Here is a 24,970-nt window from a genome sequence, read left to right as displayed (position 1 = left end):
ACGTTAAAAGGTGAAGATAAAGCAAATGTGTGTGGGGAAAAAAAATCGAGCTAGCCAGGAGTCGAACCTAGAATCTTCTGATCCGTAGTCAGACGCGTTATCCATTGCGCCACTAGCCCGTTGTTAATAACTCGATGTAGTTTACCTTTTAAAGTGATATCAAGTTCACGGCCAGCAGTGTTAAACTTCACATTCCATTCAAAGCGGACTTGTAATAAATACACAACACACCGCCAGTCCTATAAAACATCTTTAATTGTAGCCACATTCTGACGTTTTCACTCGCCCTCTCCACATTTCGCAACAACATGTTCACATTTGTTTTGGTCCAATTTTTAACAGCAACACACATTTTGTCACAAACAGTTTTGAGTCTTTTTATTTGTTGGGGCCTCCTCTGCTGCAAAGTATACACGAGTAACACAAAGATGATTCATTTGTCTTTAGCCTTCACAGTCATCATTGTGTAAAGTAGACACTTTTAGGGCAAAATTAAAACATAATAATCTTCATTTGTATCCACACACATCACAGATGAGACATTTAAAGAGTCGTTAAAAAGCATGCTGGCACACTTTCACTCAGGACACATACACACGCTTGTATAACTGCCTCCTTTTACATAAAGCACACACAAGCCGCCAGGTTTACGTTCCAATGAATCATGTAGAAAAATGGCGTCGCCAGTGTGATGACCAGAAAGCAGGACTCTCTTACAAAAAGCACAAGCAACAAAACATAACGTGTGATTAATTGAATTGTTCTACATTAGGTTTATTCTAATATTTAAATTGTAAACAGTAGCCATCACTTCAAATTGTCAATCGGGCTAACATGTCCAAAGTCCATTGCAGAAACCCAATTCCTATTGATGTCCTTTAGCAAATAAATTAAAATCAGAAGGGGTTAATTGTGTAAAAGAAAGACTTTAAGTGCTCTACTATTAAAAATGGAGACATAACCATGAGCTGTCTTCATTTCAATCCAGCCAGTATTCCTTTACATCTACATATATATATTTATATTTAAGTCACTATATACAGCGCATGTATGTACACAAATGTATTTACAGTGATTTTTTTTTTTTTTTTGCACATGACAAGCGAGAGGAATGTCTGGTCCCACGTTTGAAAGCTTCTCCTCACCCACCCGGGTGCCAAGTAAAAAGCATTTGCAAGAAATACATCTCTATCATAAATACTCTGCTCAAAATAAGCTTGATGCTTTGCACGTCTATGGCCACACATACCTTGTCATCCTCCATGTTGGGGGGCAAAAATAACAAGTTGCTTTTTAGTGATGAGGTCATGATTTCAATGTTCTTTCTCTTTCACCTTTATGACCTTCGAGAATAGATCAGTGGTTCTCAAAGTGTGGTATGCAGGCTCCCTCTAGTGGTATGCTAAAGAATCACTGATTTAAATGTTCAAACTCACGTTCCAGTGGCTTTTATTAAGTGAGCTTTAAGACCCCTGTAATATTTGTTATTTGTCTGGGATAGTTTCTAGCTCGCCCTTAATCCTAACAAGGATGAAATGGACAGATGGAATTATTTTACATTTGCTATATGTTCTATTTCTGATGTATTCTGTGTCCTCCCGTCAGGTAAAAATACGATCTGATGTTTGATTGGGAATCATAAACTCTGCAAATGTACAGTATAGACAATAAATAGTTTCCAGTAAATGAATGTTAGCCATCAAGATGTTTTTTTTGTTTTTTTTTTTTTGTTAGTTAATCAATCCGCTAAGTATCTACAACGTGCATGTCGGTTGATGATACACACACATACACACACATGCACACAGTGCACACTCAGGCTGCTGTCCATGCCGAGAGGAGAATAGTCGTCCTTGTGGAAGAATTGGCGGCACTCCTTGTCTGGCGTGTGGCGTTCAAGGCATCAAATAAGGCGAACAAACTAAAAATGGAACAATCTGAATGCATGAATACATCAGGGGAGGAAGGAGGGAGGAAGGAAAGCGGGGCGTCATAGCACCGTGCTCTCCGAATCCTCCCCCTCCTCCGACTCGGCGGTTCTGAGGCGGCTCGAGTCCAGCAGCGCCACCGAGTGCCTGAGGTGGGAGATGTGCGCCAAGTCCAGAAGGCCGTCCAGTTCCATGTTGATGACGGGAATGTCCAGGTTGCAGAAGGAATCTGGATGAAGAGGAAGAGGAGAGCATTTTTTTTTTTTTTTTAATTTTGGATTGTTTTGGTTGGGATGTGGAGAAGAAGAATCCAGGTGGGAGGTGGGGGGGGGGGGGGGGGGGGGGGCATGCTGGGCGAGGAGTGTGCGGGTCCAAATCAGGCATGAGGAAGGAAAACAATATCACAATATGACCAGAGGATGTTTTGTGATGTACAGTATGTACGGTGTCTCATAACAATGTAACCGTCTCCTCAAATTAGCTCACAAAGCCATTCATAAACTTTTATTTTTATTTTTTTTATTTTATATCTATTGTAGCTAACAAGGCTTTGCAACTAACTGGGCTAAATAGCTAAGTACGCTGTGTTACTAACTGGGTTAAGTAGCTAACTAGGCTATGTAGCTAACTAGACTTTGAATTTAATATGGATCTATTATAAAATATATGCGGTAGCTAACAAGGCTGTGTAACTAACTGGGCTAAGTATGCTATGATGCTAACTGGGATAAGTAGCTAAGTAGGCTATGTAGCTAACCAGACTACGTATTTATTATTTAATACATAGCTACTGTAAAATATATACTGAAGTAGCTTACAAGGCTGTGTAACTAAGTGGGCTAAGTACGCTATGTTGCTAAACTGGGCTATGTAGCTAACCAGACTACATATTTATTATTTAATATATAGCTACTGTAAAATATATACTGTAGATAAAGCCGTGTAACTAAGTGCGCTAAGGAGCTAGCTAGGCTATAGAAGTCTATCTATCTATCTATCTATCTATCTATCCAGTTTTGTCCAGTAATTTGATTTTATTTCTCTTTTTCATATTTATCCTTTTTTTTTTTTTTTTTGTATCTTCCGTATTTCAAATTACTTCTTGACATGTAGTAAAAATCTGGGAACTATAGTTTGCTATATTTTGCAACTTTTCCGGCCTGTCTTGCGACTATTCTTAAAAAAATGTGACAGAGGGGTGGGGGGGACAATGGCAAAAAATGCATTATATAATATCATTGTGAAGTGGGAGGCTGGGGGATAAAACTTTTGCGGGAAAAAAAAATTGAGATTTTTTTCTTTTAATGCCATATTGTCCTACTATACAGTGGCAACAAAAACAAAAAAATATTCTGTAAATTCACACATGGGGAGGGAGCGGGAAGGTGGCAGTGACGTTCAAAGCTGGCAGCTGGAGCAAGGCATTATGGGTGCCAAACTTAGCTTAGCTTAGTTTAGCATAGCATATCTGTATTTAGTACATCCCCGGCCTGCTTTGACAGGCCATGCGAGCCATGCGAAATGGGCGCAATGAGACGTCGGGGTAGGGATTTATGTGGCGGGGGTCACCATGTTGCCAAGATGGGGTTGGAGGGATGGTGGGGGCGTCAAAGAAAGTCCTGCTTACCCTAAAAGTCCCTCAAACACAACGACGACTCAAACGGCTGCAAGTGATCAACAACAATTACACATCAGAACAGTTTACTTTCGTGGTCATTGAACACACATTTTGTGTAAATTCAATAAAATTGAAAATAAAAAAAACTATCTGATACTCTCGGAGCGAATCGAAATGTACACTTAAGAAAATGACAGCCATTACCTGTGGACATGCTCTCTCCAGGAGACAAACCGTCCAACAGGCCGGGCGAGTGCTCCAGTGGCTGGGGGCTGGTGCCGGGGGTGGAGGGCGGCTGCGGCGGAGGCAAGCTGGGCCTCTGCCGGGGCGGCTTGGGCGTGGGCCGGGCTTTGGTGAGCGTCCCGGCCAGCGAGGGCGGCGAGGACAGAGACGGCGTGCCGTGTCCCAGGGAGCCGATGGTGGCGTAACCCTGCGGGTAGCCGAAGCCGTACGGCGATGGCGTGCTGGGGGGCGTCGGCGACAGGCTGACCGGAGACGGCTGGCCCGTCGACTGCTCCGACACGGCCCCCGTCTGGCTGTAGGGGACTTTAGGCGGGATTGGAGCCAGCTTCTTCGCTAAGGGGAGAGTGAAAAGCGTAAAAACAACCATTTCAAACATAGACAGTTCGTTTGACGTTCATGAGTTGTGTCCTCCATATGACCTCTTACCTCTCCTCAGCGTGTGTGGGCTGTGCTCAGACTGGCCACCAGAGGACAACGTCGCCTGGAATCCCTTCTGTCCGATTACTGGAGATAGTTCCTTGTTCTTCAGGGTGCTGAGGTGAGACAAAAATCATGATTAGGCACAAAGCTGATTCCACCGTCATAATTGTGCCCTTTAAAATTATAATTAAAAAAATAATAATTTAGTCATCTTATTGATTTTACAGGATAGCCACAATGAGGGTTGAAGGGTACAAACATCCTTACGTGTGACAGAAGCTTCCAGCAAATGAGGATGACTGAAGCTTTTCAAGTTGGGGGCGGAGCCATGCAAATGAGCTTTTGACAGTCGCATGATAATGACATCACCGATGTCCTAATGTTTTTACGTGGACTGAAGGTGGACGCTCACACATGCAGTGAATCATCACTTGTCATGATCAAGGTTCAAGCTGTTATTTTGGCGGGGTTTGAGTTGTGCTTCCTATGCATTATTTCAGGTTGCAGGTGAGCTGGTTTGAGTTTTGGAATGTATAACTTTTGATATTCTTACCTGATTGGACAAGCGGAAAACAGTGAAACAACAGCTTTTTTTTGTTGCTGTTGTTGTTGCTGTAATAGAACAAAATGTAATTGCACATCCACTACAGTAGGTGGCAGTGGCGCTCTCATTGTCAGAATGTGCGCAGGGTCGATTAACAATGGTAATAAAAGTTATTCGCCATATTTCTGTTTCTGTTTTCTTTAATGTTATATAAGGATACAAATGTTATGATGAGATTTAACTATGACGATAACTTTTTGTAGACAAATTATACTATTTATAGTACCAATGGAGGGGGGTGGGGGGCGAAATACAGTGAAGTAAAAATAAATAAATAAATAAAATTAAAAAAAAAAAAAAAGAGGAAATTTTAAAATGCAACTTCATTCTTGTAATATTACACTTTCTTGAAAAAAAATCCTTCATTCTCAAAAAAAAAAGAATATATTATGTTTTTGTAAATAGGACAAAAAAGCAACACTTTATGTCACTATCATGCCAGAGTAAATTATATTAAAGTAGAGTAAATTTTACTCTAAGCAGAGTCTCTATGGTCCCACTCTAAACAGAGTAAAATTTACACTTGCAAGAGAGTAAAATATTCAGAGTAAATTTTACTCAAAGTATTTGTACTGTGTATGAGAGAATTTACCTATCCCATGGGGGAAAAAAACCCAACATATTTTTCATAACAGATTTTTCACTCATAAATTCTAAGTAAAATGTGTAAGGATAAATTTTGACAGAATTTTACTAGTTTATTTAAAAAATAAATAAATAAATAAAAAGTACACATGGATTGAGGAATGAACTCTCAACCTTCAACTTGGGAGACTGCCACTCTACCACCTGAGCTATGCCACTGCTACTGTTTGCTCATAACCAAAAGGAGACCAACAACACCAATTTCATGGGTTTGTTCCTCAACCCTTGCGTGAGTTTTTTTTGTTTTGTTTTTTAACTCTATTTGTAAATTTTACTCTATTTAGAGTAGGACTAAATAGACTCAGTTTAGAGCAATTTTTTACTCTTACATATCAGAGTAGAAAGTAATTGGTTCAATATTTTTGGTTAGTTAGTTCTGATTGGCCCTGACCATACAAGATTATTTCTCGGACCTTGCAGCTCGCTGATTACTATCCGCACGTCATCCCCATTTCATCACTGAAGGCTTTGACTCTTCTTTGTTGCCTAGCAACTGCCTTCTGCATTTCCTGGCAACCAGCACGATGACTTGCATTAAAGATGCATTCGATAACTGCAAAAAAAAAAAAAAAAAAAAAAGATGCTGCGCAGCATCACCCACCTCGCACCGGAGGGGCTGCAAAAAACAAACAATAAAAAAAAAACAAAAAAACGATGTTCTTGCATTTACCTAGCGGCCTTGCGTCCTCGCTCTCGGCTACAGGTGGCCCAAGGAGGGGGGGCAGATAGCGGGGTGCCGGGGGGTTTGGGGGAGCCCAGGAAAAGATCGTGGCGAGTAAGAACGAGCGGGGGTTTGATGTACAGGGAGGAGCCGTTGGTGTCGGCGGGGGGCGCATGCAGGGGCTCGGAAAGGGAGGCCTGCTTGTGCAAGGGCGGGGAGCTCTGGGTCCGGGGGTTGGAGTTGATGTCGAGGGGCTGCGGGGACGGGCAGAGTGAGTGGAGGAACGGGGGCGGGCTGTAGCCCGAGCGGCGGGGGACGGGCGACGGGCCCGCCGCCACGCATTCGGGACTGCGGGAAAAGGGCCGCATACCGGGGGGTGCTCGGGCATAGAAGTGGTGGGGTGGGAGCGAGAAGGGTGAGGATGCGGGGTAAGGCGGGGGCGGGCGCTCCTCCTCGGGGGAGGGCTGGGCGTGACAGGAGTCCGACGCGTCATCCGAGCTGGAATGATAAAAGAAATGTTTTACGGCGAGCGGGGAAGCGGTCCAAGAGGAGAACGGGAGGGGGGTGCAAAACGTCTCCTGATGGTGAAGAAGAAAGAAGAAGAAGCGTCACCTCATCCACTGCAGAGCCTTGCGACAATGGAAGGTGAAGCTGTGAAACATGCGGGGGCTGACGGTCAAAAGACAACATGAGAGCGCCGCACGTGCAGCCGTGAGCCCCTTTCACGCCGACCACGCAATTGGCACTTCGGTGGAGTACAGTACCTTCGCCTCTTTGAAGACGCACCCACGTCTAACAGGAAAGTAGTACTTTGGCACCATTTTGTGGCATCTTGGTGCCAAAGAACTATGTTGAAGTGAGGGGGAGGAGCTAATTTATATTGTTTCGGTTTGAAATCTAATCACTTGTAAGCCATTGATTTTTAAGTGTCATGATCTAAGATGAGTTTGAAATCATATTAGTGCTCCCACGCATAGTTACAAATCATTAATTCACCTGTTAGCAGCTTCGTTTTGAAACTGATTCGCTATCATTTGCTAAGAAATTTGCAGACCCAAGCCCTGTCTACTAGGAGTGTGACGATATATCGATATCGGGATTAATCGTGATACTTTGTCTCCCGATAGATTATTGATACGTCTACGCAAGTATCGCAATAGTTGTAGTTAATATACAGCCACTATAACGGCTCCATTGTTCATGATTTATTGAGCAATTACTTAGTGGGCCGCTAGGGGGAGCACCTCATAAGAGTGTCAGGGAAATGGACGGAAGTCTTCAGGCGAAGAAGACTCATGAGCTTAATTATTATTATTATTATTAATTTATATTTATTATTAATTTATATTTATTATTTTTTAAATTTATATTTTTATATATATATTTTTAGGAACCAGTTCAGGGTGTACCCCGCCTACTGTCCAAACTCCAAAGCCAGCTGAGATAGGCTCCAGCGACCCTTGTGAGGAATAAGCGGTCAAGAAAATGGATGGATTTATATTTTTTATTATTATTATTATTATTATATAATTTATTTTTATTTATTATTCGTTTTTATATCATGTATTTGTATTATATTGATATTTATTTATATTATTTTATTATAATATTATGACTATTTTTATTTTTTGTTTATTATTTATTATTATGATTATTTATTGATATTTATTTATTACATTATTATTTATTTATATTATTATTAATAATAATAATAATAATAATAATAATAATATTTTATGATTAGTTTTATCGTAGATTAGCATGGATTTATTACCTGAACAATATACCAATAATGGCAGTATCGTCATATCGTGAGCTAATCGTTATCGTGAGCCTTGTATCGCATATCGTATTGTATCGTGAGGTACCCACAGGTTCCCATCCCTACTGTCTACCATAAAAGTAGTGCTTTGGTGCCATCATGTGGCTTCTTGGTCTCACACTAACCAGCAAATTTACGGGTCAACATCAACGTACCTTTCAAGCGTGAAGCTGCTAGGGATGTCAAACATTTTTTTCCCCCACAGGCCACATTATGACACATATGATAAGTTTTAGTCCAGATTTTAGCAAGCGTAATGGAACTTCGCGGACCACATAAAATGATGTGGCGGGCCAGATCGGGCCCCCCCGAGCCTCGAGTTTGACACCAAAACTAACAATCCAGAAGAGGAGGGTTAAAGTCATCCATGAATTTACTGGCAAAATAATTTCAGACACAAAATGTGATCGTGGCTACAAAGAAATTGCGAGGCATCTAATTATCTTAATGGGAAAAGCCGCAACAGCTGTGTAAACACGCACGAGGGAGTTTTGTCTAGCAGCTCTACAGTTACGCCTCCGACGTGCACATTTTCCAGGAAGACAGCGTGAAAGGGGCTACCAAGGCCTTAAAAATCAACATATCCAAGCATGTCTGGGGGTCAAAGGTTAAAAAGTTGAAGGAAGGTCTTTGGAGGGGGACGATTACACGGATTACAGGGCACTGGTTTGGGCTCAGCAGAAGGGCGCAGGGACGGACTCTGGGGGGGCGGGGACAATCGCCTTACCTGGCTCGCTCGTTGCTAGTGGGGGGAGGGGTAGGGGAGGGGGACCCCGAGGGGTCCCCGGGCGGCTCGGGGGCGGCCGCGTCCGTGGGCGGCGTGGACGACCGCACGTTGGGGGGCGTGGACGAGGATTTACGCGAGGACGACGAGCCCCTGCGGGACACCCAAGAAGTGTCCATCACCCGGACGCCCATGCTGCAGTGGGACACAGACGCGACAGCCAATCACTGCATAGGAGGGCGGAGCTTGAGGGTTGGCAAGAGGGGGGCTCGGCCAAGGGATCAGCTGACCACGCATGTTAGTCTTCCAAACACTGAAGGCAAATTTGCCGCCATAACGGTGATGATATTTAACGGACATTTTAACAGAGGTGTTAAAAGTACTCACAGTGTGTAAAAAACATACTAATTAAACTTTTCACCTGCACATGATTGGCAAACTGAAACACCTGTATGACTTGTGTAAGACTTTGTACTGTCGAACGAGTCCATCCGGTGCCAAACATCACAATGATGCAACGTACACACGCACGAAAAACAAGGACGCTTTGTTCAAATCCACCAAACACAACACACAAAGAAACTGTGAGACGTCATGAAAGGGGTGAAAGGTTATTACGATACCTCTGAATCTTCCGGATGCTGCATGGTTATAAAATAGAGAAAGAAGCACAATGAGGACAGGGTGAAAGGTCAACACTCAGACATGTCCAATGGCATGTTTCTAGGACACATTTTCATGTTCAAGTTTGCAAAAATTGATGAATCTTTGTGCCTGCTGAGACCCCCAAGAAGTTGATTCATTCTTCTTCTTTGCCACAATTTTCTAGGGTTGAAATGTTAAAGTATCTTAATGGAAATAAAAATAGATTATTCCTATCAAGTTCAGAAGTTTCATGTCAAATCCGAAGCAGGCTCATGGAAGGCTGCGCTCTACGGATCAGAGCCGGGTCCGGGTTTAATTAGCCGAGCTGCGCTGAGACGCCCCGCTGGGCCCGCTAAGGCAAACGAGGGCTTTAAAAGAATGGGAGGAGGATCACAAAAAGTGAGAGAGAATATCTTGACATAATCCTTTGTCACTTTTCACTTGATGACTTGCTGACCTAGCCGACGTTTCCCAACCTTTATTGAGCAAAGGAACATATTTTACATGAGAAAAAAACAAAAAAATATCACAAAAGTACTTACCCAGTGGGGAATCTGATATGTTTAGCTATTATTCTGTTTCCTGTCACTATACCGTAGATTAACAAAAATAGATGATTGAATCACACAAATTAGCCCCCTTGGGCTGTGGAGATGCACAGAGGAACAGTGATAATAATCCGACAAACACACACTTCTCGGTTTGGCTTAAATAGACAGTGAATTGATCCGATTGGCTGTGGCTAATCATGTGGGTAACAGGACTGACATGGAATTATCTGATTGGCTGTTGACAGAGTAAAGGGATTAAAGATTCTTGACATCACGTAGCTCACGACATCACATAGCTTAAAGCAGTTGAAACTAGATGCCGATTACATCAGTTCAAAACAGACACTTGACCTCACGGTCATGACCCAAACATGACCCTTGCATGACCCAAACTTAACCCTGGCGTGACCCAGTCATGACACTGACCCGACGTTTTGGGTTACTCAATTGACCCAAAAAGTTGCACATTACACACAAATTACACACAAAACATTGGGTTGCTTTGTGGCTTATCACTTATTAAATTCATTTGACCCAACTTTTTGTATTAAATAAATGAACAAGTTGGGTTAAAATAACCTTTTTGTCTTAAAAAATTTGGGTTAGTTAATTGTTTACCCAATTCAGTTGGGTTATTCAATTAACCAAAAAAGTTGTATCAAATGAATAACCCAAACAAGGTTTGTTTTGTGGTTTATTAATTTAATAACTCACAGTTGGGTCGGTCCATTTTTGACCCAATTTGGTTTACTTTTGACCTAAATGTTTTTAAGAGTGTAGATTACATTACACACACACACACACAAAAATGCTGTGGGTAGTTGTAGTTTTTCAGCAGATTGGATAACTTTTATCCAAGGTTGTCTTATTTTTGACCCATCAGATTGAGTTGAAGATTGGATTTGGGCGGGCTGAAGAGCTGTAGATGAGGCTTGGGTCAAAAATTGAACCAGTCCACTAAATTTGACTCAAATTGGGTTCAACCAGCCTATAAAAAAAATGTGGTTGTTCTGTTGAAAGCAACCCAAAAAAGTTGGGTCAAATTTACCCAAGTTAACGGGTCGATCCAATTTTTTGGGTTAAGCAGTTTTAACTCTTTGACCGCCAAAAACGTTTAATAACGATCAGTAAAATCACGACGTATACTGCCATAAACGTTAAATAACGTCAACAATTTAAAAAAAAATAATTTCTCAGTGCAACGTCTAAGTGCAGCGCTGCCTGGTTAATGGTTGTGGAATCTCAAACACTCTAAACTATGGCCAGCAGATGGAAGCATTGTATCTTTTTTCGTCAATGATCAAAGCCTCTGTCATATCAAAGTTTTTCTTTGATAACGTCTGGCAGTAAAAGAGTTAAGAGTGTGGTCTTTAGTTTTGATGTATAAATAACTCAGCATAGGCTTGGTCCCAATGCTGGGTTAGCTATTTTACCCAATTTGGGTTACTTTAACCTAGCAGTTATAAGAGAGTACAAAAACCTCCTACCCATCTTTCTTGTAGAACTCCAGCATCATGTTGTCGGTGGCGACGCTGAGGGGTCTGCGGCTCTGCTCGCTCTGCCGCCGCTCCATCTGCTCCATGTCGGGAGACGGCATGGAGCTGTAGTTGGCGTTGTGGTTGGTGTGCACCGGACTGCCGTAGTTGCCCGTCACGTTGAACTCGATGTCTGGGGAGATGGGGCGAGCTCTTTCAGCTCTAATATGATTCGTTTTTGGGAGCAAGCAGGAGACACCTGGCCAGGTGTTGACGCCTCACCTCCGGGGAAGAACCAATCGGCATGCTGGATGATGGGCTCGATGATGCCGACGATCTGCAGGGACACCGTGGTCATCATCTCCGTGATGTTGCTGCGGAGGAAAGAAGGTGCACCAAGTTACCAAAACCGCTATTGTATAAAACAGACAGTAAGTCCTTTTTTTTTTTTTTTACTTTAACTTCATTAAATGAGTTGATTCAGATACAGAGTATGAATACTTTTGCCACCTCTGCAGGCGATGGCGGTTCGAGGAAAATTAAGAGCTTGATAGATTGATGGCGGACACATTTAGAAGGACGCAAGGGAAGGGCGACTTCTCCCCAAACTGCTGCGTCACCATCGTAAACAAACCCCATCTTGGAAATGGTTGTCTGGAGGTTTTTATCAGCACATCCGAAAGGACAATGAGAAGGTTGGAGATGCCGCCACGTGATGTCATGATGTCATCACAGACGTTCAGCTTAGACACAGTTTATGTGCTAAACTGTGATGGACTAAGTCATTCATTGATGTGGTTTATAAAAAAATAAAATAATAATAATAATAATAATAATAATAACAACATTTAAATATAATTGAGAATGAATGTAAATACAATTAACCAATCACTACAAAAAAAGAATACAAAATATATATGTATATACAATTAACATTTTCACGCATACATTTAATTTGCTATTTATAATAAGTCAATTAATCAATTATTTATTGAGACTTTTATGCTAAAGTACCACATTTGATCTTTAAAAAGTACAGATGCAACAGGTCCTAAATAAATGATGTAAACATTTTGTAAACAATTTGAATAATAAAGTAATAACTCATTCTTATGTCTACATTTTAATTCAAATTAACATAATTACAATAAACTAATCAAACATTTAAAAGATAAAAAATTGCGTATTTTACTTGATTAATTACTAATTTATTTGTAATTATTTTTTAAATTACTATTTTATTTTATATATTTGAATTATTTTTGGTTTTTATTCATTGTTATTCATTTTTATTTTATATACATTTTATTAATTTTACATTATACATTTTTATATTTTATTCACAATAATGAATACAATAAAAAGTGCTCAATGGCCATGAGATTGTTAAAATGATAAATAGCTTAGGAATTAGGTCATTTATTGTATTTATTGTTTATTGTAGATGACCTTTAAAAAAAAATTTTAATGTGTAAAAACGGTTTCTTTGAATAAATCAATAAATAAGCCTTAATACTTTGTATACATTTTCTCCATATATTTTTAAGTACTTTAAATTAAAATTCTAATTTAATTATTTAATAACTTAAAGAATAAATACAATTGATTAAACAATTTTTTTTGGGGGGGGGGCAAAATGAATGCAATAAATATCATCGGACTCTTGATGTAAATGCTTGATGGGCCGGATTCAAGAGCGGAGGGGGCCACAGTTGCCCACCCAGGTCTCACCCGTCGCTGTGCGTCCACAGCAGGTTGGGCCCCAGCACGATGGCGATGTTCCCAGGCGTCATCTTGTTCACGTCCTGATATTCCGTCAATTTGGACAGGAACTTAATCAGATATCTGCAAACACGTCGCAGGAAGTTAAGAGCAAGTCCGTAGCGCACATTTGCATAACCTACTTCTCCTCAACGCTTCTTCCACTTTTCCCAGCGGGCTCACAAGAGGGAAAATAGGAGATTACTGAGCTGTACAAGTTTCCCGACAACCGAGTGAAGCCGCGTGTGATAAACCGCCATGAAAGCCTCCCCGAGCTAAACACAACTCCCATTTGAGAAGACCCTAGAGGACACAAAAGTGGGCCAGTGGGCCGACCGTGCGTGCACGTGCGTGCGTTTGCGAACATCAGGCAGCTCGTTGTGGCGAGCGACGCTCGTTTGGTCGTGTCTGACATCTCCTCGGAGGAGACGAGCTAAAAATAAACGCGATTTGTAAGATGCGACAGATACACTGACGCGCGCAGTTTGCCGCTCCATCTCATCACTTTCATCACGGGCCTACGGCAACGATCTAGCGGCACCAAATAAGGAATAAGTGGAAGTTTAAGCCCTTTTGACCCGTGGCGGGCCGCGCATTTGACACCTGAGCCATCATACACATCATAAATACAATGCAAATACAAAATAAAATAATAATAATAATAGTAAGTTAAAGCAAAACGTAATTAAAAAAAATATATTTTATTATTATTATTTTATTTATTTTATTTATTTATTTACTTTTTTATTTTTATCTTTTATTTATTTTATTTTTTTAAGCGCTCAGAATAAAACAAAAAATAATAATAATCACTATTAATTTTGAGCGCAGATGATCCTTTACATTGCTAGCGGATGGTTACGTTAAAGGTAGCACGGGTTGTGTTTGAGCAATAAACATAACTACATAAAGCATTTAACTGATTAGCGCCCAAAAACGTATAAATACGTCATATTTTAAATGTTTTAAGTTTCCCAAAGACGTATTTATACGTTTTTTGTTGGGGGGGTTTATGCCAGAGCATAGAGAAGGCTTTGATGCAGTCTCTCTACTGCAGAAAATGGTTGAGTGGCAGCAGAGTATAAGAGATCAACCAGGCCATGTTAAAACAAGCTGATTTCCCCACAGTTCTAAGCAGAATTGTGAAAAACGATGAAACTTAGCTATGTTCTATTGCTAATTGCTGCACAGCGGAAACAGATAGGAATATACTTTTTTTAACTGATAAAAGAAGAGACTCTAATCTCTCTTTTGGTATGTTACATATTTTTATAGCAATAGAACATAATATTTCACGGGCCTTGAAAAATCAGTCAAAATCCTGGAAAACACTTCAGCGAAAGTGGTTGGGAGTGAATGAGTTAATAAATATTTGTGTATGACATTCAGAATATTTGTTCATTTCAAACAACTGGGGTCATTTTTTTTTTTTCATTTTAAATTATGCAAATAATTAACTGATTGGAAAAAGAGGAGGATGAGCGTGTGCAGTGGATAAAATTTTTTGAAGACGTCATCATAACATTAAAAAAATGAACACGTAAATGCTCTTTAAATTTGGGGGGCAACAAATGTTGATGAAGATGTGATTGATCTGATTAAGACAAAAAAAAATAAAATCTAATATCTACAGATACTAGAAACAGTGCAGCCAAGAGAAGCGCTATAAAATAAATACTATATTAAACTGTTGTATTACTTGAGTCAGCACAGGAGGCTGGAGGATGAAATTAACATTCGTATTGATCCATTCTTAAAGCAGATTGGAGAAGAGCGACGTCACGTGATTAGCTGTAGGAGCGAAAGTCTCACCTGAAGTTGTTGTTACTGGCCGGCGGCAGTTTGTCACAAGCGCTGCGGAGAGCCTGCAACCTCTTGTCCTGGTCCGGAATGCTGCCGGGAAGCAGGACCAGGATGAAAAGTAAAAAAAATAAATAAAAAAATCACAACACCATCTTGTAGTCTCAATCTGATAACGTGAAGGTTACTTACTTCGAGGCCTGGATCCAGTCGTTGTAAAGCTCAAAAGTCATCAGGGGCTCAGGGAGCTCGCGTAGGTAAGATTTCAAAGCTCCTAAAGGACAATCGTTTCATTTGTGTCAGCGACTGATTCGCAGTGACGTGACAGTTTCCTATTAAAGCTGATGGGGGGGATGGGGATGGGGCCCGTCCCCCAGCTCACAAATTTGACATGGCGTAGCATCCGAGTTGCATGAATTTGGGATTACTGGAGAGGGATTTGTCCTCGGCGTAGAATCGTCTGGATTTGACTCCGTATTTAACGAGCCGTCTGCACGCTCGCTCTCGTGAATAATTCGCCAACAATACCGTGCGCTTGGGTGCGTGAAAGCTACACACTACTGGATATTCTGACATATACTCAGTATGATCAGTCAGATAAACAAAATAAATGGCATACCATCTCGAAAACGCTGATTTTCATGATCCAAGTTGAAGTTGAGTCTCATGAATACAAAGTCAAACGCAGATTCTTTCATAAGTTTAGCCAAGCAAGTCCTAAAACTGGTGAATCAAGTCTGACTCGAGTCAAGTCATGTGACTCGAGCCCCTAACTTCCGAAAGTGTTTTATAGCATCGAAACATTGAACGAATGCCGGGTTGTCACCAAGGTTATTTTAGTGAACTAAAACTAATGAAAAAACTCAAACTAAAATTCAAAAACAAAAACTAACTGAAACTACATCTTATGTTTACAAAACTAAAACTATAATTACAGCAAAAATGTCATTTGTTTTAGTCTTTGGTGATTAATTTAATGCATGAGCCTTTGCGGATTATTTTAAATGTGATGATAAGTAGATTTATTTCGCTATATTAACCGGAATAACGACGTTTAAAAGTGTCACACAGAAGTGAGAGCACCTTCAGATGACATCGCTCCCATGGTGTTTTTTGTCTTGTTTTTTTTTAATATTGCCCACAAGCAATTCACATATTTTTTTGAAAACTAATACTGAAACTAACAAAAAATACAACTAAACATTTATTAAAGAACTAAAACTAATAAAAAATTATCAGAACCACCTTGAAAACTAATTAAAACTAACTAAATTTAATTAAAAAAAAAACAACAACCTCAAAACGAAATAAAATCCAACTAAAATGAAAAAAAAAAACAAAAAAAAAACTAATAACTCTGGTTGTCACAAACTAAAAAACTGGTTGGGTTACTTTGACCCAAAGTTGGATTAATTATTTTTGACCCTGCAGATTGTGTTATAGATTAGATTTGGGCAAACAGACAAGTTGAATTTTAGGATTATTTTTATACGCAGTTACATTTTTAAAAATTGCTGGGTCAAAAATAACCCAATTTGCGTCAAAAATGGACCAACATCCAAGGGTAAAATAAATTGGCTTGTTTTGTACAAAACAATATTGGGTCAAATGGGTCGGTCCAAACTTTACCTAAATTGGGTTATTTTTGACACAGCAGTTTTAAGTCAAATCAAGTCAAGTCAAGTCAAGTCAAGTCAAAAACGTCAACACGCTACTTGGGTCAATTTGGACCAATTTTCAAGCAGTGGTTGTGTTCATTTTTGACCCAGATGTCTTTAGAATGCAGTCTAGTCATTTTTACCCATTCTTTGATCAAAATCTTGACCCAACATGCTAGGTCATGTTTGCGTATAAAAAAACAACACTGGCTCAAGTCAACCCAGCGCTCGGTTAGCTATTTTCACCCACTTTGAGCCCGCAGTTTTAAGAATTGATGGCAACACACGAGCAGACCTGCGATGGCGTGCGGGTCGGCCGAGTACTCCTGAACATCCAGCACGCCGCAGTCCAAAGACGCCTTCAGCTTCTTCAGCTTGGAGGCGGACGGAGCCACTCGGAACAAACCCTGAAAGTGCGGAAAACACGTCACGGGTCACATAAGGTCAGGTAAATGATCTGCCTGTGCGCACGTGACATCATCTCCGCGTGCGTTTGTGCGAGTCTGACCTCCTCTTGCATGCCGCACTCCAGCAGCATGGTGACACAGGCCTCGATGGGGAAAGCAATATCTCTCCCGCTGAGCTCTAAGTGCTCCTCCAGCGGCTTCCCGTAGCACGGCTTCTCCGCCCACGACTCTGACAAAACACAAACGCTCACGTTGGATCGCTGATTATATTTTGTGGAACTTATCTTCTCGTCTCTTGCGGAGATCGTTCCCCGTATGGCGGGCATTTGCATTTAATCTTGAAGAACATTAACTTTTACGTGCAATACATTTGAACACATTCACTGCCAGCCCAGCAAAAATGCATTATTTGACGTCTTTTTCCATCAATGGCAGTCAATGACTTAAGATGAGATGTAACCAAAATTGATGGATTTTTAAGCAACATTTGCCTTTAAAAAAAAAAAAAAAAAAAAAAAAAAAAAAAAAAAAAAAAAAGGAAAAAAGGAGGCTGCAATATAATCACAAAATATATTGGCACATTGTGTTTAACACATTCACTGCCAGCCCAGCAAAAATGCATTATTTGACGTCTTTTTCCGTCAATGGCAGTCAATGAGTTAATAGGACTGCTCGATTATGGAAAATATAATAATCACGGTTATTTTGACAATAATTGAAATCACGATTATTCAAACAATTATTTATTTTTGCACAAGAAAATGTTCAATCATTTAAAAATAATAATTAAAAAATAATAAAAACACAATTGAAACACTGCAACTATGTAATTTCCTTTTGGACTAAACAGAATTTTTAACATAAATATATTTATAATAATATATATTTATTTATTTATGTTGGCAAAAACTTGAAGTTGGAGTGCAGCTTGTGCACTGTGCAGTCGGACAATCATTTATTGTTTGGTACAAAACAATCTAAAATTAAAAAAATAATAATAATAAAAAAATATTCTTTGAAACACTATATTTATGTAAGTTCATTTTAGATGAAACAAAATGTAATACATTTTTTATTTTAAAATTTAAAAAAGGTACAAATGTATAAATTTAAACACCGCAAAAAGTAGTATTAATAATCTTTGTTATGATTATGTGATTTTGTAATTGTGGAGTGTAATAATTGAAGTTGTAATGAATCAATTGCACAGCCCTGCTTTTTAACTGAATTATTATTTATAGTTTTGTTCATTATACTATATTTAAAAGTAGTGTTAATGTTCAACTCGGGCATAATGTTACAGCACGTTACAATAATATTTCATTACATATTTTCAAAGCAAATGAAAACTTTGGTATACTATGTTACAGTATTTTAATGACTGTGAAACCATATACATGTTTAATTGTGTCATTAAATTATTACATATACACAACAATTTGATGAAGAGGGTAAGACTTCAATACTGTATATGATCAAGTTACTGTAAAAAAATAAAATAAAATAAAAAAAAGGTGCTTGGGAAAAAAAAAAAATGCAATATCTGAAAATTTTTATTTACTACAATGGCAATTTGAAATTTCATGAGATTTTACTAAGAAATATGGAAGTTAAAGCACAAAGATTTGCTTTCACGGGCCACATAAAATGATGTGTCAGGCCAGATCTGGCCCCCGGGCCTCAGTTTGAAACCTTACACAAAAGTCAAAATGTATGTAAAATGCAGGATTTTCATTCTCTTGGGGTCAAAACATTTTTCAAAATCTTTTCATGTGGCCTCTTTATCTTGTGGATTTTCATCAATTGTGGGCGGTCTCTCGCTTACCTTGATGAGCTTTAATCTGAGGCAGAATGTTCTGCAGCAGCTCCAGCGACTTCCTGTGGTACTCGGCCTGGACTTCAATCAGCTGAGGAACACGTCACGCATCAGCGTTTGTGGAGCCGTGCGTGCGTGCGTGTGCACCGTTACGTACGTACTGTCTGAAAGTAGCTTGCATAGTCGAGTTCTTTGGCCATGGAGCTGTACATGTCTGCAGACAGCTGGTCCTGGTGACAACAAACAAAATGAAAGTGTCTTAATGAGCCTTAAAAAAATAACTAAACTAAATACATGAGAAAAGGTGAAGGTAATCCCCTGACCCGACAAATCTCCATGCGATTGGCCGCCTCCTCCATCTCTTCCCTCAGGTGGTCGGCCTTGGCGCCGCTTGGCTGCAGGTTGCTGGACAGGCCCGACGACTTGCTGGACTGATAATACCTGTGAACATTTCAACGTGAATAATTAAAGGTCCGTGACAATTAAGTGCTGATCCGAGGTCTGTTTCCCACACATGACTGACCGTGTTCGTGCGGAGTCCATGTCCAGGACCAGTTTGGCTAAATGTTTCCTTTGTTTCTGGATGTTTGGGATTTCCACCTGAGTGGGCGGGGCGAGCAGAGTTGACTTTTGTTGACACGCTAAATGTGCGACGCTCTCATGCGGATTCGTTTACAAGCATGCAGGTGCCACAATGAGGTCACAAGCAGCTTTCATGTCATTACCTCCACCAAGGAAGTTACTATTTATTTCAACATAATACTCTTCGTACATATCCAAAAAGGTGGTGTTAGTACCTCCGAGAGGTCGTACAGCGGGTCCATGACGTCTCTCTCGATGGTGACTTCGAACAGGATGAGCTCCTGGGAGAGTTTGTCCTGCGTCTCGCCGCACAGCTTCAGCATCTTCCTGCGACGCCGCAACACGAGACAGACACTCAGCGCCGACCGCATGCTAACCGCTAATACCGCCGCTGTGTACTCACCCTAACATAGACTCGTCCCCGAGCAACGCCGCGCCCTCCACCATACATTGTGCGAGCGTCGCGAGAGGAAGCTTCTTCTACACAAAAACACAAAATAATCTAAATGATGACCAGGAACTTGTCTCAAAAGATTCACCTGCTGATATCTAGATTTTGGCCTGTTTTGGTGTCGCTTCACCTCGTCCTTCCCACACTCAACTTGTTGTTATTTCTGTCACCATGAAAAACAAACAATTTCACTGAAGGCTGGCACCCACTATGTAAATGTACTTGGCTGCCACCTACAGGACTGGAGTGGCCATTTAATTTCAGGTAAGCCTGGGCGATAATGTTAAAGTGGAATTTAAGTCAAAAGTTTTCTTTAGAATATACGATAAATTCTATGCAACCCCACTAATGTGAACACAGTATTGTGATTAATATTGCATTATGAATTAAGCAGAAAAATCCACCTGTTATCATCCATCTCAGTAGGCGGCCATTTTACCTTGTACCGCCACTTCCTGTCAACTAAAAATGACATCACGTGCCTTAATTTTGGTATTGAAAAACAATAAGAAGAAGAGGAAGAAGAAGAAGAAAACAAGAAGAAAAAGAAGAAAACAAGATGAAGAAGAAAAAAGAAGATGAAGAAAAGAAGAATATGGAGAAGAAGAAAAGGAGAAAAGAAGAAGAAGAAAGGAAGAAGAATAACAAGAAAACAAGAAGAAGAAAAAGAAAAGAAAAAGAAAAGAAGAAGAAGAAGAAGAAGAAGAAGAAGAACAAAACAAGAAGAAAACAAGAAGAAGAAAAAGAAGAAGAGAAGAAGAACAAAACAAGAAGAAAACAAGAAGAAGAAGAAAAAGAAGAAGAAGAAGAAAAAGAAAAGAAGAAGAAGAAAAGAAGTAGAAGTAGAAGAAAAGAAGAAAGAGAAGAAAGAAGAAGAAATAATCACGGGGTCTTGAGGCTTGGCTTGCTTGGTCACATGACCAAACCCAGACAACAGGTGAGCCATGATTAGTCGTTGACTGAGCCCTTTGTTACTGTGATGTCATTTTCAGTCGACATCAAGTAGCAAAATGGCCGCCGCCTAAGATGGATGATACAAATATTTGCGACTTTCCAAAGTACATAGCCAGCGTCAAAAGTTACCAACAGGATAAATGACTGCAAATAAAGTCAAACTAATCGATTTATCGCAAACGAAAAGGTCAATAAACGTGTTTGTCTTCTCACCGACGGCGACCTGACCGACTTCTTGTCCACCTCCACGTTCTGCTGACCCTGCAGACACGCCGCCAACTTCTTGTGGGTGCTGTGCGACACCTGCTTGACCAGCTCCAGACGCTTCTCCGCCTGACACGCGATAACAACATTTCAATCAATAACATCGTGATCAATAACTAGTCGCATTATCGTTTACCTGCAGGAGGTCTTCGCTTAACACTTCGGTCTTCTCAGCCCTGCGAGGGAACAGAGAGAAAAAAAAAAAAAAGCCTCTTTGTGAGTCAGACTCAACTTGGAAGGGATATGGTCGCCATGGCAACTGGGAAACACGCACGCACGCACGCACATTACATGCATGCCACAATGCCGTTTGCTGCATTTCCTATGAATATTGCAGGAAGAGAAAAGGCGCAAATGATTCATTGCTGGTTCCAGCGAAAAAGATTATGGGAAGTCACTCACTGCTTTAAATAAATATAAAATAGTCAAATAAAAATTGACATGGCCTATTTTTTTTGACGAATCATAAATCATGTTATTAGTATTTTTTCCATTTATACTACAGTAGAGATGGGTGAGTACTGCTACCAGCCTTATTTCAAGGTATTGGTATCGTGAAGGATGCTGATACCAGCTACTATCATAACTACTAATAGTATCAGTATTTGGTATCTGTGAGTATTCAAGAGTAAGTACTCGTATTGGTATTGGTAACATCTGCATAAAAGCATGAGTCAACAACAAAAACAACTATTTTACTAGCTTATATGTGGGAGAAAAAAAAGCCATTTAACTCATTCACTGCCATTGACGGAAAAAGACGTCAAATGATGTATTTTTTTGCTGGTCTGGCGATGAATGTGTTCATTTACATTAATGAACATTAACTTTCTATTCAAACGGAAAACGTGACCATGTTTATGTAGCATCAAGATGAGTAATCTAGTATTCTCCCCGATGTTTGTTTTCTCTGATTTGATTGTTAAGCCTCAACAGCCTCAAGTGACAAGTGATCAATAAAGTCATCAGCCCGGTCCGGTCGGTCCTCCCTCACTTCCTGTTTGGCATATTTACAAAAATAACAAGAACTCACAGAAGCGCAGCTCGAGCCCTGCTGATCCGCAGCTTTCTCTTCCACATCCCCTCGCAAGCAGGCGGGACGGCGCCTGCTTTCAGGCCCGCCGAGGCAGCGAGAGAGGAGGAGGAGGAAGATGAGGAAGAGGAGGAGGAGGAGGAGGAGGAGGAGGAGGAGGAGGGGGCATAGGGAAGACAGAATGAGACCTGACTATCTGGTCTTTTCGCTTCTTTGCCTCATTAGCCATCAATCTGCTTGATAATTGTCACCATGACGACTGGCCCCAATGCACACCTGTGTGCGTGCGTGGCCCTGTGTGTGTCAGTGGACGTACGGTACTCTAACTGTAAATTTATGGTGGGCAATCAGGGACTTAATTCAGGATTACCTCTCACATTTGCAACTGAAACACTCACAGGCACTATTGAAACTCTTTCAAACTGACTGAAACAGTCATACTACTACTGATATTTTTTTGTGCTCATACACGACTGAAATTCTTTCAAACACTATTGATAAAATGCTCTCATTGACAGCAGCATTTTTCTTTTGCTACTAAAGCACACATCAGCTGCTAAATTGTTTTCATGTTTACTACTGAATTTGTTTATTGCACACTACTGAAACTCACACACGCACACAGAGAATAAAAAAAAAAAAAACTTCACACACTAAAATGCTCTCACATAAATATTGAATTGATTTTACCCACATACAGTGCTGAAACACTCTCAGAGACACTATTGATTTTTTTTTGCTCACATAATGCGCTAGTAAAACACTCACGTTAGCTAAAATGTTCTCATGCTGACTATTGAAATTTTTGCTCACACACTACTGAAACCCTCTCTCACACACAATCAAAAGACTCCTGAAAACCATACTGAAACACTGATACGAACTACTAAACCACTCACAGTTTTTTAAGTTCTTTTTATGCTCACATTCACTACTAAAACACTCTCAGAGCACTCACATGCGCTAGTAAAGCACTCACGTTAGCTAAAATGTTTTCAAACTGACAACTGAATTTTTTGCTCACACTACTGAAACACTCTCTCATAAACAATCAAAAGACTCCTACACACCATACTGAAACACTCATACGTACTACTAAATCACTCTCACTCTGGTAATTTCTTTTTGGTCACAGACACTACTGAATCACTCACGCGTAAGCTGCCAAATCTTCTCACGCTTACTGATTTTTTTTGGTCACATACTCCTAAACACTCTCGCACACACAACAAAAAGACTCTCATACACTACTGAAATACTGATGTTCATTAGTGAAATGCTAACATAAACACTACTGAAACTCACATTTGAGTATATTGCAGTATAGCTTTCAAGTTTTTCATTATTGGGTGTAGAATGATTTCAGTAGTGCGTGAGAGCATTTTCAGACGTACATCTCTGTATGTGTGTGTACTTCCTCCACCTCCTCACAGACACACAGTGTCAGCCTCAATGTCAGGATTAGCAGTGATGTGACTAATAGGTCTTTCAGTCTGCGCCCATTGTTAGGCGGCCAGTGGTCTCCGTGGCAACCGCAGAGCAGGAGGAAATACTTTCTGGGATGATGTCATCGACGGGCGGGCAGAATAGACGCACGTTTGATGCCGAATGAGTGCACTTTACATGGTGAGACGCACGATTGCGTAAACAAGCTGCGATGAGGCGAGAGGACGTGATTGACAGCTGCTTTGGAGGGATGTCCAGGTAGGAATTCCACTTGAGACACGCACACACATTTATGACGTGACAACATAATGTGGGCTCGATTGATAGTGTGTTAATTAGCACTGAGGCAGAGAACTGACGGAGTGGCCAGTTTGTCTCAAACATCATAACGATGATGTCATGTGTTGCAATAATGTGAGAAAATTATAAAACTACAACACGCACACAAGTAGCAAACGTAATAAATATTAAGACCCCCAAAATTGTTTGAGCACAATAAAGAAAATCCGGTAGAGTGTGAGTGTGGGCGTGTACTATTGACTATTGATCACGCCCCCCTCGCTGGCCCGCATGGCCCCATCACGCTGCACTGGTGCTGCTGGTGTTGTACTGGTGTTGCATGACAAATATGGGTCACGTGACGCCCAAACCCAGCCCGGAGCTGGAGCTGGCCCAGAAAGAAGAGTTCATCAACATGCCGCTCACGGTCCAAAGTTGCTAAAGTGTCCGGCGGCTCCCCGGAGAACGACTTCACCCCCTCCCGCCGGACCCCCCTGGCCCCACTCCTCCGACCACTCTGCACAAGAACAAAGCGGGAAGCGCTCCAAATTCCATCGCGGTACCTCGACCCACGACGACAAAAAAAAGAAAATAGACTATTTTTATTGCTTGCCCAGCTCACCCTGCAACCCTAATGAGGACAAACACTTTAAATAATAGATAAATGGAAAAATAAAGTCTGAACTTCCTGTCATGGATCTGGTGAATAAGTGCTGAGGTTCTGGTTCTGTCACAGAACTTATTGCGGCAGCTTCAACTTCAAGCTTTAATGTTTCTCTCACCGACAGCATCAATAATTCAGCCGGGCTAAAAATAACAACACTTCTTCCATGCCGCTATTTGAATGCAGTAAGTAGGAGGCGTTTAAAATGTACAATATTGATTTTTTTTTTTCTTGCTTCAGCCCCTTAAGCAGAAGAAAAAATAAAATCTGAATTTCCGACATTGATTTATAAATGACAGTCAAAGTAGTGTGTCGCATCTGTAAAGCAACAATGAAAGGTTTGTTAGTGGTGTGACATGTGGTTGCTTTACAACCACAAAGCAAACAAAATCTGGCTGCGTTCGTTAGGGCAGGTGTGTGCGGTATGCACTGGCGTGTCAAGGTGTCCATTCAAAAAAAAAAAAAAAAAAAAAGATGATGGAGACGCAATAGTTATGTTTATCTTATTATCAAAATCAA

At 40.5% G+C, this 24,970-nt stretch overlaps 1 protein-coding gene and 1 non-coding gene across 7 annotated transcripts in view; both read right to left on the bottom strand.

The window, feature by feature from the left end:
* Positions 1-46: 46 nt before the first annotated feature.
* On the bottom strand, positions 47-119 carry trnar-acg (transfer RNA arginine (anticodon ACG)). The gene has a single exon. It is a non-coding gene; the product is annotated as a tRNA-Arg (tRNA).
* A 118-nt stretch (positions 120-237) lies between these two features.
* Positions 238-24,970, bottom strand: part of LOC144005601 (rho GTPase-activating protein 44-like) — a 33,803-nt gene continuing 9,070 nt past the window's right edge. Inside the window, exons 1-22 of one of the 6 annotated variants that reach the window (XM_077503923.1) lie at positions 22,063-22,173; positions 21,166-21,205; positions 20,979-21,098; positions 19,764-19,840; positions 19,576-19,687; positions 19,302-19,378; positions 19,102-19,219; positions 18,940-19,008; positions 18,788-18,869; positions 17,064-17,191; positions 16,851-16,962; positions 15,090-15,171; positions 14,910-14,990; positions 13,068-13,181; positions 11,619-11,710; positions 11,349-11,529; positions 9,289-9,306; positions 8,669-8,860; positions 6,129-6,617; positions 4,216-4,322; positions 3,751-4,122; positions 238-2,157 (exon numbers count right to left, since the gene is read on the bottom strand). In XM_077503923.1, the coding sequence (XP_077360049.1) occupies positions 1,991-2,157; positions 3,751-4,122; positions 4,216-4,322; positions 6,129-6,617; positions 8,669-8,860; positions 9,289-9,306; positions 11,349-11,529; positions 11,619-11,710; positions 13,068-13,181; positions 14,910-14,990; positions 15,090-15,171; positions 16,851-16,962; positions 17,064-17,191; positions 18,788-18,869; positions 18,940-19,008; positions 19,102-19,219; positions 19,302-19,378; positions 19,576-19,687; positions 19,764-19,840; positions 20,979-21,098; positions 21,166-21,205; positions 22,063-22,109 (2,877 nt within the window). In that variant the 5' untranslated portion in view covers positions 22,110-22,173 and the 3' untranslated portion in view covers positions 238-1,990. Of the gene's footprint in view, positions 2,158-3,555; positions 3,593-3,750; positions 4,123-4,215; positions 4,323-6,128; positions 6,618-8,668; positions 8,861-9,288; positions 9,307-11,348; positions 11,530-11,618; positions 11,711-13,067; positions 13,182-14,909; positions 14,991-15,089; positions 15,172-16,850; positions 16,963-17,063; positions 17,192-18,787; positions 18,870-18,939; positions 19,009-19,101; positions 19,220-19,301; positions 19,379-19,575; positions 19,688-19,763; positions 19,841-20,978; positions 21,099-21,165; positions 21,206-22,062; positions 22,174-24,970 lie in introns of those variants that run through there. The other 5 variants (XM_077503924.1, XM_077503922.1, XM_077503925.1 and 2 more) reach the window with 5 other exon arrangements.

Source organism: Festucalex cinctus, chromosome 17, assembly GCF_051991245.1.
Source record: "Festucalex cinctus isolate MCC-2025b chromosome 17, RoL_Fcin_1.0, whole genome shotgun sequence".
Taxonomy (NCBI): Eukaryota; Metazoa; Chordata; class Actinopteri; order Syngnathiformes; family Syngnathidae; genus Festucalex; species Festucalex cinctus.
This window is presented reverse-complemented; position numbering and strand designations above follow the sequence as displayed.